Source organism: Hemicordylus capensis, chromosome 4 (genome assembly GCF_027244095.1).
Source record: "Hemicordylus capensis ecotype Gifberg chromosome 4, rHemCap1.1.pri, whole genome shotgun sequence".
Lineage (NCBI taxonomy): Eukaryota > Metazoa > Chordata > Lepidosauria > Squamata > Cordylidae > Hemicordylus > Hemicordylus capensis.
Window position 1 is genome coordinate 76,532,444 of NC_069660.1, and position 14,056 is coordinate 76,546,499.

Below are 14,056 nucleotides of genomic sequence, written 5' to 3' on the forward strand. Positions count from 1 at the left end.
AACTGATTGCCATTGCATGTTAAAAAAATTCCACAAATTCCACAAGCTATTAATATGCAACCTACATATGGACCATCTCACCCTGCATTTCATATCCTATCTAAAGAGTGGGAAAACTATTTTCATTTTTTATACACGGCTGATGAGCTGGGCAATTTTGCTCTGGAACAGAGTGAAGACTTCATATCTAAATGGTCTCCAGCAACAGTTTCTGAAGAGGCTTCATTGGTACACCAGTTTAAAGTAGGTAAAGCCCCTCGGAGTGATTTAATTTCAATTGAATTAAGGAATCTTGAATGGTAGGCACCAGTGCTTGCCTCACTCTTTACTGCTGTTGACTGCACCGCTTGTGTCTCTAGAGACTTGTGTACTGCAATAATAATTCCTCTCTGTAAGAAAGGCAAGCATAATATTCCTGCAAATTATTGAACCACAAGTCTATTAAGTGTTGTGAGTAAAATCTATGCTAAGCATCTAAATGAGAAATTAATAGGCTGGATTGATACAGATAACATTTTGTCAGATGAACAGGCAGGCAGGCAGCCAGCCAGCCGCTCAACTGTGGAATAAGCATTGATATTACAACATCTGATTGAAAAATATTCCACAAAACCAAAAAAAGGCATTGTATGCTGCCTTCATAGATTTTAAAAATGTCAGTCAGTCAAGTTTATTTACAGTCAAAGACCAGAAACCAAAACAAATGTACAAATAAGAATCAACAGTGCTTACAGTAGTTTGGTATAATGGATTTTTAAAATGTGTTAGTTAGTTAGTTAGTTGTTTATTTACGATCTTAGATCAAACATCAATATACACAGAATATACACAGTAAAAAGAAAATAATGGAGACAAAGTCTAAAATGTCATCAAATATATAAAATCAGGAATCTTTGACAGTAACCAATTGCTGTGCTCTAGCTTCTCTTAGTTTGGTCAATGTGTAACAAAATTTAGCAACCGCCAGGGATATTGTTTGGTCCCTGTCTTCTAATAAGCATATTAGAATTGTCTCCACTGAGTGGCTTTGGAGATCTTTCAGATACTGACATAAAAATAAATCTCTTTCATCTGTATAAAGTGGGCAGTGTAACAGTAACAGTGTAACAGTAACAGTGTAACAGTGTTTAATTTAATATCAGGAGAGAAATTACAGTGCAAATTACTGGACTCCTCAATAGAGCATTGTCTCTTTCATCTAATATACAAAGTTTATGAGGGTACCTGTTTAAAAGTGTGGTACAGTACAGCAGGCCATCTTTCTAAAGCAGGGGCATATCTAGGATATGGCAGGCAGGGCAAGTGCCCCGGGCGCCACTTGAAGGTGGGGGGCGCCATCTAAAAAAAAATTTAAAATGGCTGCTGAAAACAAAATGGCCACCGCGCATGCTCAATTGGCCTGTGAGGCCCTAGACCATGCCAGGCCTTGCAGAAGCCATTTGAGCATGCGTGGTGGCCATTTTGTTTTCAGCAGCCATATTTTAAAAAATGGCCACTGCACATGCTCAGATGGTCCCTGCTAGGCCCCAGAGGCCAGCAGGGGGAGGGGGAACCTTTGCAGAGTCCCCCCCCCCTGGCCTTTAGAAAGCCCCCCGAAGGAGCTACAAGTATTTTTTTTAAAGAATTAATATAATATAAGTCACTGTACACATATTCAGATTGGCACTATGTACAGAGAATCAGGGCTTGTGAATACTGAGCTGAAGCTTAAGAGCTAGGATTGTATTCATTTACTCTTACTTTGCTTCTTGTGATAAGTGAGTTAAATGTGATGTCTTAATAATATGGCTATTAATGGTGAGTTTGTCTTTGAATCAGTGTGAAATCCTTAGTATTAAGGGCCACAGGGAGTTTCTTGCTCTCTTTCTCTCATTTTAACAGTCTTTCTGTCTTTAATTATTTTCAGAGTATCTGGGCAAAGTCAAATTCTCCATTTATTTTTAAAACATATGTAATAGTGTTGCTATAATGCAAAGTAGAGAATTAGACAGGCACTTCTGTTTAGTTTTCCAAGTACACCTCCACATAGTATTTGGGTATTTCATGAGTCCCAGCATACTGAAGTTTATAGTTTTCCAGCATTTTTTGGTCTGGCTACATCCACTGCTAAATAGTTTTTAAATATTAAAAGATTAACGAGCTTGACTTGTATTTTTGAGCTGATATTATGGAAATTTATCTGAAAGATGGGTGTCAGATGTTTGGACAGGGGGTGCAATTTCAGTGCTTGCCCTAGGTGCCATTTTCCCTAGATACACCTCTGTTCTAAAGTGCCAACAAAAATAGGGGTGAGGCAAGGCTGGATTCTGGCCCCAATATTATTCAGCTTTTACATCAATTCACTTGTATCCAATTTGGCTGACTTAAGTGATCATCCACCAAAATTAGCAGATTGGCATTTATCTATTTTGATTTATGCAGATGATGCTGTTCTGCATTCTCAAACTTCAGTTGGCTTGAGGAGAGCCTTGAGTGCCCTCTTTATTATAATAATCAGGCAATAAAATTAAATTATGATAAAACAAAAGTAATGGTATTTGAGAAGCGAACTAAATTAAGAAATTGGTGGCTAAATGATCACAGGTTGGAGCAGGTGTCATGATTTAAATATCTCGGTACAGTTTTTCAGGACAGCCCATTTAAACTATGTGCTTCTGAATGCACAGAGGACTGCAATGGCCATTTTTTCATTTTATCTGAGTAGGGGAGCTCAATTTATCCCAGCTGTGATTCAATTACAAAGGGATGCTGATAAGTCTTTGGCTTTGCATGGAAAGAAATGAGATAAGGGAATGGTACTGGTACTTTATTCAACATATTCCCTTCTGAGGTCAACATGCTTCTCACACCACTTCTCCAGTTTCTTTAAGCCTTCCAAATAAAAGTCTGGTGGTTTTGCCTGAAACCAGGTGTCAACAGCAGATGTGGCATCAGAAATGGTCTGGAATTTTGTTCCCTTCAAATGTTTCTTTAAGTTGGGGAACAAATGATAATCTGATGGTGCTATATCATGTGAATAATTGGGATGTTTCAACAGTTCAAAGCGTATTTGAGCAAACTTGGCCTGTGTGACGCCAGCTGTGTGTGCAGAAGCATTGTCCTGCAAAAACAGGACCCTTTTGACAACTTCCCCTGCTGCTTTGATTTCAGTACCTGCTTCTGATCCACATTCAGACATTTCAGCACCCATTTAGCCAACAGCTTCCTCATGTCCAGCACATCATGGATGATTAATCCAACATGTTCACAAGACATCCCCAGACTTTCAGGTATCTTTATAGCAGAAATTCTTCAGTCTGCCAATATCACGTTGTGGATGGCATCCACATTTTCTGGAATGGTGACCACAACAGGCCTTCCTGGTCAGTCTTCATTTTCAGTGCTGAATGTCCTGTCTTAAATCTGGCAACCCAGTTTTTAACTGTGGAATAGGAAGGACACTGGTCAACTGTCTCTGGCATATCACAGCAGATTTCTTTGGCTGTCTTCCCTTTCAGGACAGGAACTTCATTACCACGCTGCACTCATTTGCTGTGAATTCTACATGAGAGGCTGCCATCTTGAACTCAGATCTAAAAACAAAATAGTCATTACTGTCACAATGGCATCCAAATTGGTTTAAAGGTTATTAAGGATATGTACTTTCATGTGACATATGTTTTGGGGGGGAAAGTGGAAGGTCTGGAAGCCAAAGACTTATCAGCACCCCCTCATATATTCAGTTAAGTCTTGCATACAACTTCTGTATGGGGCACATACACAAACTGGGGCCTTACACTAAACCCACAAAACTAGAAGCTCATCAAACAAAATTTATAAGTTTATTCCAAATCCCACGTTGTGTACCAAGTGCTGCACTTGAACTGGAGGCGGGTTTATTAAAGGTTGAAACAAGGCAATGGTTTAGCATCTTTGAGCTATGGCTGAAAGTAATTTTTCAGATTTCTGGCCTGGCACCTTTGGATCTTTTGGATAAGTTTTCATCTTGTTGGAGACACACTCTCTGGAGAAGAAATTATATTGCTAGGGGTTGTCTCCTGATTTTTTTTTTGTTTCAGTGGGATACATAAAAGCCAGATTAGTGATTAGACAACAATATGGAACAGCAAACAGATTTAAGTAATTTACCAAGAACTTTTATCTTAGGAAATCAAACTACAAATGTCAAGCCTGCAAGTTAGAGCGTTCTCACTAGCTCATCTTGACGCACTACATACAGCAGTGCTCACGGGAAGATATAAGAAAGTGCCGTATGTTGAGTGTCTTTGCCTGTGTAACACAGAAAGCATCGAGATTGCTCATGTATTGCTCTATCATAACTACTATAGACAATTATTTTCTCCTCCCTTTTTTGAAAGATTACCCAGGACAATTTTAATATGAATTTTCTTTTATCAGATGTACATGATTTGATATCTTTAAATGCTGCTATGTTTTGTGCAATGGCCACAAGATGACCACCTCACTTGATTAGCAAGCATTGGGTGTGGTTATTTTTTTAAGTTACCTTGGGTAGTTCTTCTTGTGTTTATATTTAATATTCTGAGGAGTTATTAATTAATTGGTGGTAATTTGTAATTGTTTGTTTTGGTCATTGACCAAAATAAAGTCTCATTCATTCAGCCAGAATTTACCTGACACAGTCTTAACCCTGAAGCTAAATTACTGTCAAGATAGGAAACTACATAAACCATTCTGAGATCGTTAGAAACAGCATAGAAGTGTGGCAAACAAACATATAAAGCAACAACTAGTGCTTGGAGGCCACATCTTGCCATAGCAGAATCTTCCTCCTCATCAAGTTGCTGAGTGTGGTTTCAGATAGGAAAAAGTAATCCGGGTCAGTTCACATTCATTCATTACTTTTATATCCCATCCTTTCTCTGTAGATCTCAAGGCAAACTACATGTAACCATCTATATTTTCATTAAAAAGCAACACTATAACATTATTGTTGCTGGTTCTGTCTATTTTTCCTCCCCCTCCCAAGCAGTTGCTGGTTCTTTGTGAGGAGAGAGGGGCTAGTTCCAGTTTAGGCTGAAGAGCATTAGCAGGTAAACGTTGTGATGGTTTCTTTTTCACCGAGCTGCCACTTCTCCCTCTCACAGATTGTGACAAAATGCAAACCTCCATCATCTCAACGCATCCCATCCAGGCCCGGCCTTCACCAATTTCTTACTCTTATCTGACACAGGAGACAGAGCCTGTTTGCATCTCACCACCCAGAAGCGAGGGGCCCAGCTCACCCCCTCCCTCATGGCTTTAAAGCTAGAGGGCAAAGGCCTGGCCAGTGTTCATCATTTTCCATCTAAAAATGGGTGTTCTAGGGAAGAAGCTGTACAATTTAACTCTTTCTCAGCCAAGGACTTGCCTTCTGCTGCACTAAGGTAAAACTCAGTGCTAGTCAGTTAGTTAATGTTTTTATATTTTCTTTTGAATTCCTGTGTGCCTTTCTTTACTTCTAGTTTCAATCTAGCGCCCACCCCCACCCCCTGCTCCTTATTCTGTGTGCAATCCCTGTTTCTTAATAAAGTTCATACACTCAAAAGTGGCTTCAGTCTGGTTTAAAAGGTTCTGGAGGGTTACTTCCAAAAATCTTCCCCATATGCCTCGTAAGATCATTCACTACTGTTGTGATGTTTTCAGAATAATATATAGTTGCCTAGAGCTGGGTTGTGTGGACTCTGGCTGTACAGTACCCCTAAGTCCCAAGCCAGACAGTTCTAGGTTGTTGAAGCCAAGTCTAAGCCTGGTCAGTGGTTTTAGATCAGTCTTTAACTGGTGGCAGCCTAACTCAAAGGCGCGACTGTGCTGTCAAGTCGGTGTCAACTCCTGGCCATGTCGTTTTCTTGGTAGAATACAGGAGCAATTTACCATGGCCTTCATAAGAACATAAAAACAGCTCTGCTGGATCAGGCCCAAGGCCCATCTAGTCCAGCAGCCTGTTTCACACAGTGGCCCACCAGATGCTACCGGAAGCCACAGGGAGGAGTTGAGGGCATGCCCTCTCTCCTGCTGTTACTCCCCTGCTACTGGTACTCAGAGGCATCCTGCCTTTGAGGCTGGAGGTGGCCTATAGCCCTCTGACTAGTAGCCAATGATAGACCTCTCCTCCATGAAGTTATCCAAATCCCTCTTAAAGCCACCCAGGTTGTTGGCTGTCACCACATCTTGTGGCAGAGAATTCCTCAAGTTGATTATGCGTTGTGTGAAAAAATACTTCCATTTGCTAGTCCTAGATTCCCTGGCAATCAATTTAATGGGATGACCCCTTCCTCTCGCGCAGTATGAGATAATGCCTTTGCCGTTGTCACTGAAGTGAGCATCCGCCTCCAGCACCTTCCTATATCCCTGCTGTCTGATATAGGTGACTACAAATATATATCTACTAGGCACAGTCTGGGAAGCATGCTGGCAGGGATTTGCACTAACAGCCTCTTTCTTCCTAGGCAAGCTGCTTCCCTGCTGCGCCACTGTAGCTGATCTACTGAGAGTAGATCCTCCCAGGAAAAGCACAGAGTAACGCCCGTTTCATCACACAGATGCTTAGTGGCTCCTGCCCAACCAAGGGCAGCTTGAAGCCAAGTCAAGAGGCTGTTTCCCTGGCATGAGGAAATGCTTTATTTGCTACATTTCCAGATGTCCACTTACCACTAAAAGCACCAGGAGCAGGGCTAGTATAAGGTGGCAACCCTAAACTGTCCTGTATTAGAGGAGTTACCCTCCCAGCTGTTCATAACTTAGTATGCAACCCTAAACTCTAAATCTGTAAGACCTGTTTCCAAATAAACGCATTTAAGACTCAAGGAATATACTGGGAATATATTTCTTGTTCTACCCCCCTCCCCCCAACTACATTAATTTGGGACAAGGACCATCCCAACCCACTATCTTTTTGAATGCCAGAAATCAATCCTTGAACATGCAAAGCTTAAATCAAGCTAACAAGTATCAGGATTCAGTCTGGAATCTTTTTCAAAAGCAGTCCTAAACTCAAACTTGTTAAAATAATAATTAAGAAAAGAGTGAATTTAAGCATCACTACAACTAAGAAACCCCTCCTGTATTCTACCAAAGACAACCTTACCAAGGGGGTCTGTGGTCGTCAGAAGTCAACACCGACTCAACAGCACACTTTACTTTACCTTTACAACTAAGGGCAGCAATCTGGACAGAAAAAACGACGTTAAAGCAGGAATGATTCCCAGCACTTTTGACTTTAAAAATTAAGTGCTGGACACGTGTGAATAAAAATGAGAGCTCCTCTGAGCATGCACTGAATGCCTTTCATTCACTATAATCATGTCCCTCTAAGTTTTAAAACCCAGTCCTCACACATACACAGCAAAAGTAAGTTCTACTGGGGAAAGGGCCTTCCTGGTAAGAATTCTTTAATGCAACCTTAAACTTGGGCAGCTTTTTCAAGCATGGATGTTTCTTACCCACAATCCAATGCGGCTCGTATTCAAAGTTGCACAATGCTCAAGTGTCCCTTAAAAGAAGAAACTCAGGCGGCAACCTTAAGAGACGCTGTACGCTTTTCCGGCAGGAAAGTCGGCTATTTAAATGCAGTTTTAACAGGATGGGAACATACGACCTGTGTAAACCCTCATAAGCTTTATCTGTCAGTAGGCCCACCACTTCCGACCAAAACACGATCTCTTCCTGTGCCTCCATGAGGTACGGACGGCCCTGCCGAGCCTTCCCTCTAATTTTTGGTTGCTATAGCGAGCATAGACCTGCCTACTGGGCAAGAGGAGCCGCCCAAGAAAAGCGCAGGGGAACGTCGATTATTAGCGTAGCGACTTGTAATTGGTGGAAATTCTGATCACGTGCTAGGTGGGCAGGACCTATATAAACGTGGCGCGTACAGGCGCCATCCGCCATTTTGTCCAGTGTGCAGCAGCAGCGAGAGCGGCTTGAGTATCGAGTCTTGGCGGGAAAAACGAGAGAGACTGATCGGGGACCCGGGTGGCTGGCGGACCAAGGAAAGGAGGCGGCGAAAAAGAAGCTGTAGTAGCAACTTGCGAGAGTCTGTCGCTCTCCTGGCCCAGAAGCCGGTGAGGGAGGGGCTGGGTCGGGATGTGAGGCCGCGCGGCTGCGACAGCGGACAAAGAGCCGCCGCCATTTTGTGTGCTCTGAAGAGCGGCGGGTTTTCTGCCGGGATGTTGGTCCGCCGAAGAGATGTCGGGAGAGGGGAAATGGACTGATGGGCAGCCGGGGATGCTCTTGCTGCACGCAGAGAGTCTAGTCGAGGGGGGCGAAACGACGAGGGTGGAGGCCGCCCGCATGGTGGGTGGGAAGGGAAGGAAGCGGCTCGAAGGGCGCGCCTCCCGCTCGGCTTAATCGCAGCACCAGCAGCAGTCCCTGGGCTCTTCCTGTGGCTAAGCACGGATCTGGGCTTGCATCCTCGCCGGGGGCTGCTCACCTGGGTTGGTTGCCTGCTGTGGCCGCCTTCGGGCGTGAGCGGCGAGAGGGCGCTGGAGACTCGAGAGATGGGTGCCTTCTGAGAAACGGAGTTTCGTTTCTCCTCGCCTTTTGGAATAAGTGGAACATCCTGAATGGGGAGCAGGGTCGGATAGTCGTCATTTTTTTAAAGGCACTTCCTTTCTTTGCTCCTCCAAGTCGTCTTAAGTCATGGTGGCTCTTACGTTTGAAGGGCCTGGAGGAGGGGAGGAGACGTTCGTTAACAAGGGCTCACGGTTGTAAAATAGTTGTGAGTCCTTCCTCGTAATTTGACCACCTGCAGCGCATTAGCGAAATACGAATCTACGACATTGTTCCCTCATTTTTTTCCAACTGTGTGTGGGTTTTGTTCTGGGCGGCAGTATCCAGGAAGTGTGTGCACATGCTTTCAGAGTGGGGCCTTCCTGATTCAACCTGAGTGGGATCTAAAATTGAGCAGACACTAAGAAATATGTGAGTACACCGCACGCCTTAGAGGAAACACTGACCTACGTGTTAGTCATTATTAAGAAAAATTATGCGTTTGTTACTTATTTAAGAGAAGCCTTTCTGCCCTGCGGTAAGCAGTACTGTGGCCTGTCTTTATTTATGGACATGAGATATATGGGGTTTTATTCTTGCATGTCTTTCAGAAATGCATCGTGATTCATGTCCACTGGATTGCAAGGTTTATGTAGGTAACCTTGGGAACAATGGCAACAAAACTGAATTGGAAAGAGCCTTCGGCTACTATGGACCACTGCGCAGTGTGTGGGTTGCTAGGAATCCCCCTGGTTTTGCCTTCGTTGAATTTGAAGACCCACGTGATGCTGCTGATGCAGTTAGAGAACTAGATGGGAGGTAAAACAATACAACTACTTCTGTGTTGTAGAGCTTGTGTATAGTTACTGCAACATTACTTCGTTGTGTTTACGTGCAGAAGTATGTTGAAAATAAGTTTTTTTTAAAGTGTAGTGGGTTCTTTATACTTTCTCATTTAAACTTTTTTTTTGACACGGGGCGGGGGGGGGGGGTAGTCCTCGAAAGAATAACACTTGCATCCAACAAAGGGCTAGAGCAGCTTTCAGGTTTGTGTGAAATACAACTGTTGAATTTTTGCATATATACAAGTTTACTTAAATTTGAATGCTTTTTCAACATGTCTTATTCCTAAGCTTTTAAAATTTTACATGATTCTCTAGGTTGGGCTATAGTGTGTACAATCTTTGTTCTAAACCTGTCACTCCTATAGCTTCTGTACTCTGTAACTGCAGAGAACTATTGTCTCAAACTTATTTTTAGAAACGGGTTTCATGCTTGCACTGTACTACAGACAACTGAAATTATTCAGGTGTATTAAACATTTAAACATCTACACAGAAACAGTGCCAGTGGGCTGCAGTTCTGTGTCCCGAACTCCATTACATAAAGAAATGAACAGGCAAAGAAGTTCCTTTCTAAACACTGTTTACATGCTTGGGTTCGTTCAGTTCAACTCTTGACACTAGTTATCTTTATCACAGGACACTTTGTGGATGTCGTGTCAGGGTGGAACTGTCCAATGGTGAAAAGCGTAGTCGGAACCGTGGTCCGCCTCCTTCGTGGGGTAGACGTCCTCGAGATGACTATCGCAGGAGAAGTCCTCCACCTCGCCGCAGGTATCTAGGACCAAAGAATTTGCACAAAGATGTTGACAGTATTATCTTTGGTATTATAAGCTCTTAAAAATTGGGTATCAGTATCCAGTCACCCATTTCTAAAGCATTAGCGGGAGGTGAAATAAGCATACATTGTATTGAACACTGACTTTTGTCCTTAGGTGTCTATACCTGTTGATAGAGCCCTCTAACATGGATTATCTTCTTCCCTTCTGAAGTCTATTCATCTTCCTTTTTCTTCCCAGTACTCCAACTTGGGTTTTTTGTATTTGCTTTTCTTTACTCCATTGTGGTAAACATTACATTACAACAGCTTGGCTTTTTTCACTCAGGGTTTTCAACTCTTAACACATTTGTATGCCAGGCAGGCAACTGTTTAAGACTGCTAGATAATTGACAGTTGCTTAGCTAAATTGGCCACTAGAAACACTGTTGAAATACTATGGCACTTGTCATTTGATTTCTGCCCCAGTAAACTTCAAAATAAAGCAGACTTTTTACTTAATTCATTATCTGACCTAGATGAGTTAATCAAATGTTAACTATTCACTTCCATACTTAAATCCTGATTTCTACAAGGGCTGATCTTAACCAGTTGCAGGTGAAGTCCATACCAGATAAGAGTGAAACCTGTTCCCTTTCACTGTAGAACACGATAGGAGTATTTGTTAGCTAATAGATGGTTGTACTGATGGCTTGTTTTTCATTTTTTTATGCTTTTTGGTCCATCTATTAATAAAAATGAACCCGTTACAGAGTCACCATCATGTCTCTTCTCACCACCCTCTGAGTCTGCATTAGCCAGTCAACTAGCCCTTTCAGCGTCATGTGACCAGCGCGCCCCATTCAGCTTGGCTGGTGTCGTTTCACATGACCCAGGCATGGCCAGTCGTCAGGTTGCACCGCCCTTTGGTTCCCGAGCATGCTGTTTTCTCTCAGCCTTCTCTCCAACCTTAACCAAATCGGCAGCAGCCACCTCGACCGCCCACACATTCCCGGCCAATCAGCTCAGCTGTTTATTTACCAAATGTCTTCACAACAACTACAGCAGCAGCCTTCGGCTAACAAAAAAAGCAGGAAAAATCCACAACACCCCCTTCGCCAACCAACTAAATACAACGCAACATCTGGCAAAACTTTTCAGCAAATTCTTCTTGGCAGTCAGTCCGGCAGCCTCACCTCACCATTTCTAGCTTGTTGAAACCAAAAACTAGTAAGTTTTTCCTGCTTATACAGTTTACTGCTGGTTAAAATAAGGAGTAAGCGGCTTATAAGTAATTATTTTTTCTCAATCAAAGGCTGGCTGTGCATAATTTAGTGGTAACATACATATGTTGCTTGAATAAAACTTTTAAGGGTGTTAAGGAAATTTAATATATAACTAAACTGCAGTATACTTGCATGCGAGATGGCAAACTACACTTAATTGCTAACTTAGTTTTTGCAAAAAATCTGCCAACTCCTTTCACCTTTAAACTGTTTTACTAACAGTTTCAGAACTTAAAACAATTACTTTTTGGGATGAACTGGGCAAACTAAGGTTCTTTAGACTAAACACACTATGGCATTGTAAAATTTACATTCACAAAATATGCAGTTCTAATTTAGCATTTAATGGCATTGTCACTGTGTGCATTAGTCTTCACTTAGTACCTTATGTCCTGTTGAGGACTCTACCTTGCATGGGTTCCAAAATACAGGGTAATACCAATTTTGGAGCTACTTGTGGGACTTTGGTGTAGTGTTCTAGGCAGTGGATTTAGTTGAGATGGAAGCGCTGCGTTGGACAGGTTTGCTATAGTTAAAACAAACTCATGGTTGGAAACATGCTGATCACGCGGAGTTTTTTACTGCCTGAATCTTTCCATTTTCTGGACGATGGGTGCCATTTATCTTGGCACGTTCACTGGACCCAACAGTGACTTGACAAGTTGGGAATTGCCTCACCCCAATAGTGTTGAATTGATGAAAAGACTCACTTTTCTGTTTCTGGTTGTAGATCTCCACGAAGGAGAAGCTTCTCCCGCAGCCGCAGCAGGTAAACTTTTGGATTGTATAGAATGCCTGTGGAAGGTGCTTTCACTGCTCCTTTAAAATGATACTGCTGTAGAATAGAAGATTTTTCAGGGGAATATTGCATAAGTTATTATCTAGTGGACAGCTTAAAAGTTAAAATACTGCATAGTTGAGAATTGCATAAATACCAGTCTTTTTGCCTTTTCTTCTCTTCTACAAGTTTAGTATCAAGATATTGCAGTCTCTAGCTTGAAATTTATTGTTAAATATTTTTGGAGATATTTCTGTTCTGAGAAATTTGGAATCCATTATGCAGCTTCGCTGTTAAATTATGAATTATTAATCTGAAATGTGCTTGAAACTACTTTGCTTTCAAGTATGACTTCAAAGCATTGTACAAATGAATAAGTTGAAGTGAATTATATGGGTAACTTCAAACATGCTGAGGTGGAAAGGCCTGTACTGTTTATATTGCATGAACAGAATATTACTTCTAGAATCTTAATGCAAATTCCCTTATTACAGGTCCCTTTCTAGAGATAGAAGGAGAGAGAGATCACTGTCAAGAGAGAGAAATCATAAGCCTTCCCGGTCATTTTCCAGATCTCGTAGGTAAGAGTGCTAATTTTATTGTATTTATACAAATTTCTATATCTAAACATTAAAGTAATCCTAAAGCTTAGTCACTAGTGAAACTAAATCACACACTATTAGTGATTACATCACACTAGTGTCATTAGACAATTACTTACATGATATTGGCCTAGTTTAAATTAACTTCAAAATGAAATTAGATCTGTTTGCATACAAAAACATGACAAGATTTAGAAAATGAAAGTTCTTGGATTGAGGATTGCTCAGGGTTGATCTTTAATCTGTTTATTCCATCTAGCCGTTCCAGGTCTAATGACAGAAAATAAAGTTTCAGAAGAGCAGTGTACAGGAAGTCACATTAGATCCGAGGAAAGGAGTGTGTACAGAACATTGTTTTCTTTAAGACTTCATAAGCTTGGTGCATTTTTAAAAATGTTTTAGCTGTCAAATTTTGTTTTCTTGTTTCTTGTAACAGGTGACAAATGTAACAGTTGTGAATCTGTATATGGTTCTGAGCAGATCATATGAAGTGTAATAAACTCGTTTTACAGTGTACCCTTAAGCATAACTTTTATATGTATTAATAACCAGTTACCTTGCATAGACTTACCAAATAAAACCTCAAAAGCCATGCAGCGGCAAATGTTTCTAGTCTGTATTGTGAATCCTTGTAGGATGTGAATTTGGAAGGAATTTCAGAATAAATGTGGACTACATTAATCATGAGCATTTGCCACAATCACAAATGGGCAATCCATGTAGGGTGAGATCTGGAGGTTACTTGGTCAGAATAAAACCAATAGCAAGCAAAGGGGGATATTGAAAACCTTGAAGTCAGACTTTTTAGAACTGTTCCAAAGTTCTGATTCGTACCAGCTCAGCCAGAACTACCTTCTATTGTGTAAAGTGTAGGCATATTTTTGAGTTGAGCACTTCTTGGGTGAAACTAATGTGATCTTCCTAGTGATCTGCTCAGTATTTCTAAGCAGTCCAAAATAAGATCAGATGACTGAAGGAAATCATTTGAATGCGTAAGGGTACATTGTAGATGTTTAAAAAATTGTGCATAAGTTGTCATGTCACTGTAAACTCTTGGAAATCTTGGGATTAAAAGTTTTGGTTAAAAATGGTTGTACTTAACTTTCATATCTTCACACTTCCATAAAAAAAATCTGACTTGTGTACCATTTAATTCAAAGTGGTTACTATTGTGAGCAGTTTGAAGCCATAGTCTAATTCCACTCTGTTATGTTTGGATAATCTCATATAGGCAGAGGTAATGTTCATACATGGACACATGGATCACACAAGTTCCTTACTTGAAATGCATATGATCTAGAGGT

At 41.3% G+C, this 14,056-nt stretch overlaps 1 protein-coding gene and 1 long non-coding RNA gene across 3 annotated transcripts; one reads left to right on the plus strand and one right to left on the minus strand.

The window, feature by feature from the left end:
• Positions 1-641: 641 nt before the first annotated feature.
• On the minus strand, positions 642-7,888 carry LOC128322409 (uncharacterized). Its single transcript, XR_008305702.1, has 2 exons — positions 7,443-7,888; positions 642-3,572 (listed from the first exon to the last, which is right to left on the minus strand). It is a non-coding gene; the product is annotated as an uncharacterized LOC128322409 (long non-coding RNA).
• SRSF3 (serine and arginine rich splicing factor 3) lies at positions 7,876-13,840 on the plus strand. 2 transcript variants are annotated; one of them, XM_053243579.1, is made up of 6 exons: positions 7,876-8,060; positions 9,099-9,306; positions 9,969-10,103; positions 12,103-12,141; positions 12,645-12,731; positions 13,012-13,840. In XM_053243579.1, exons 2-6 carry the CDS (start codon positions 9,101-9,103, stop codon positions 13,037-13,039), a joined length of 495 nt encoding a protein of 164 aa, XP_053099554.1. In that variant the 5' UTR covers positions 7,876-8,060; positions 9,099-9,100; the 3' UTR covers positions 13,040-13,840. The 2 variants fall into 2 exon arrangements, with proteins under 2 accessions (XP_053099554.1, XP_053099555.1); XM_053243580.1 differs by lacking the exon at positions 7,876-8,060 and adding an exon at positions 8,174-8,919.
• The last annotated feature ends 216 nt before the right edge of the window (positions 13,841-14,056 follow it).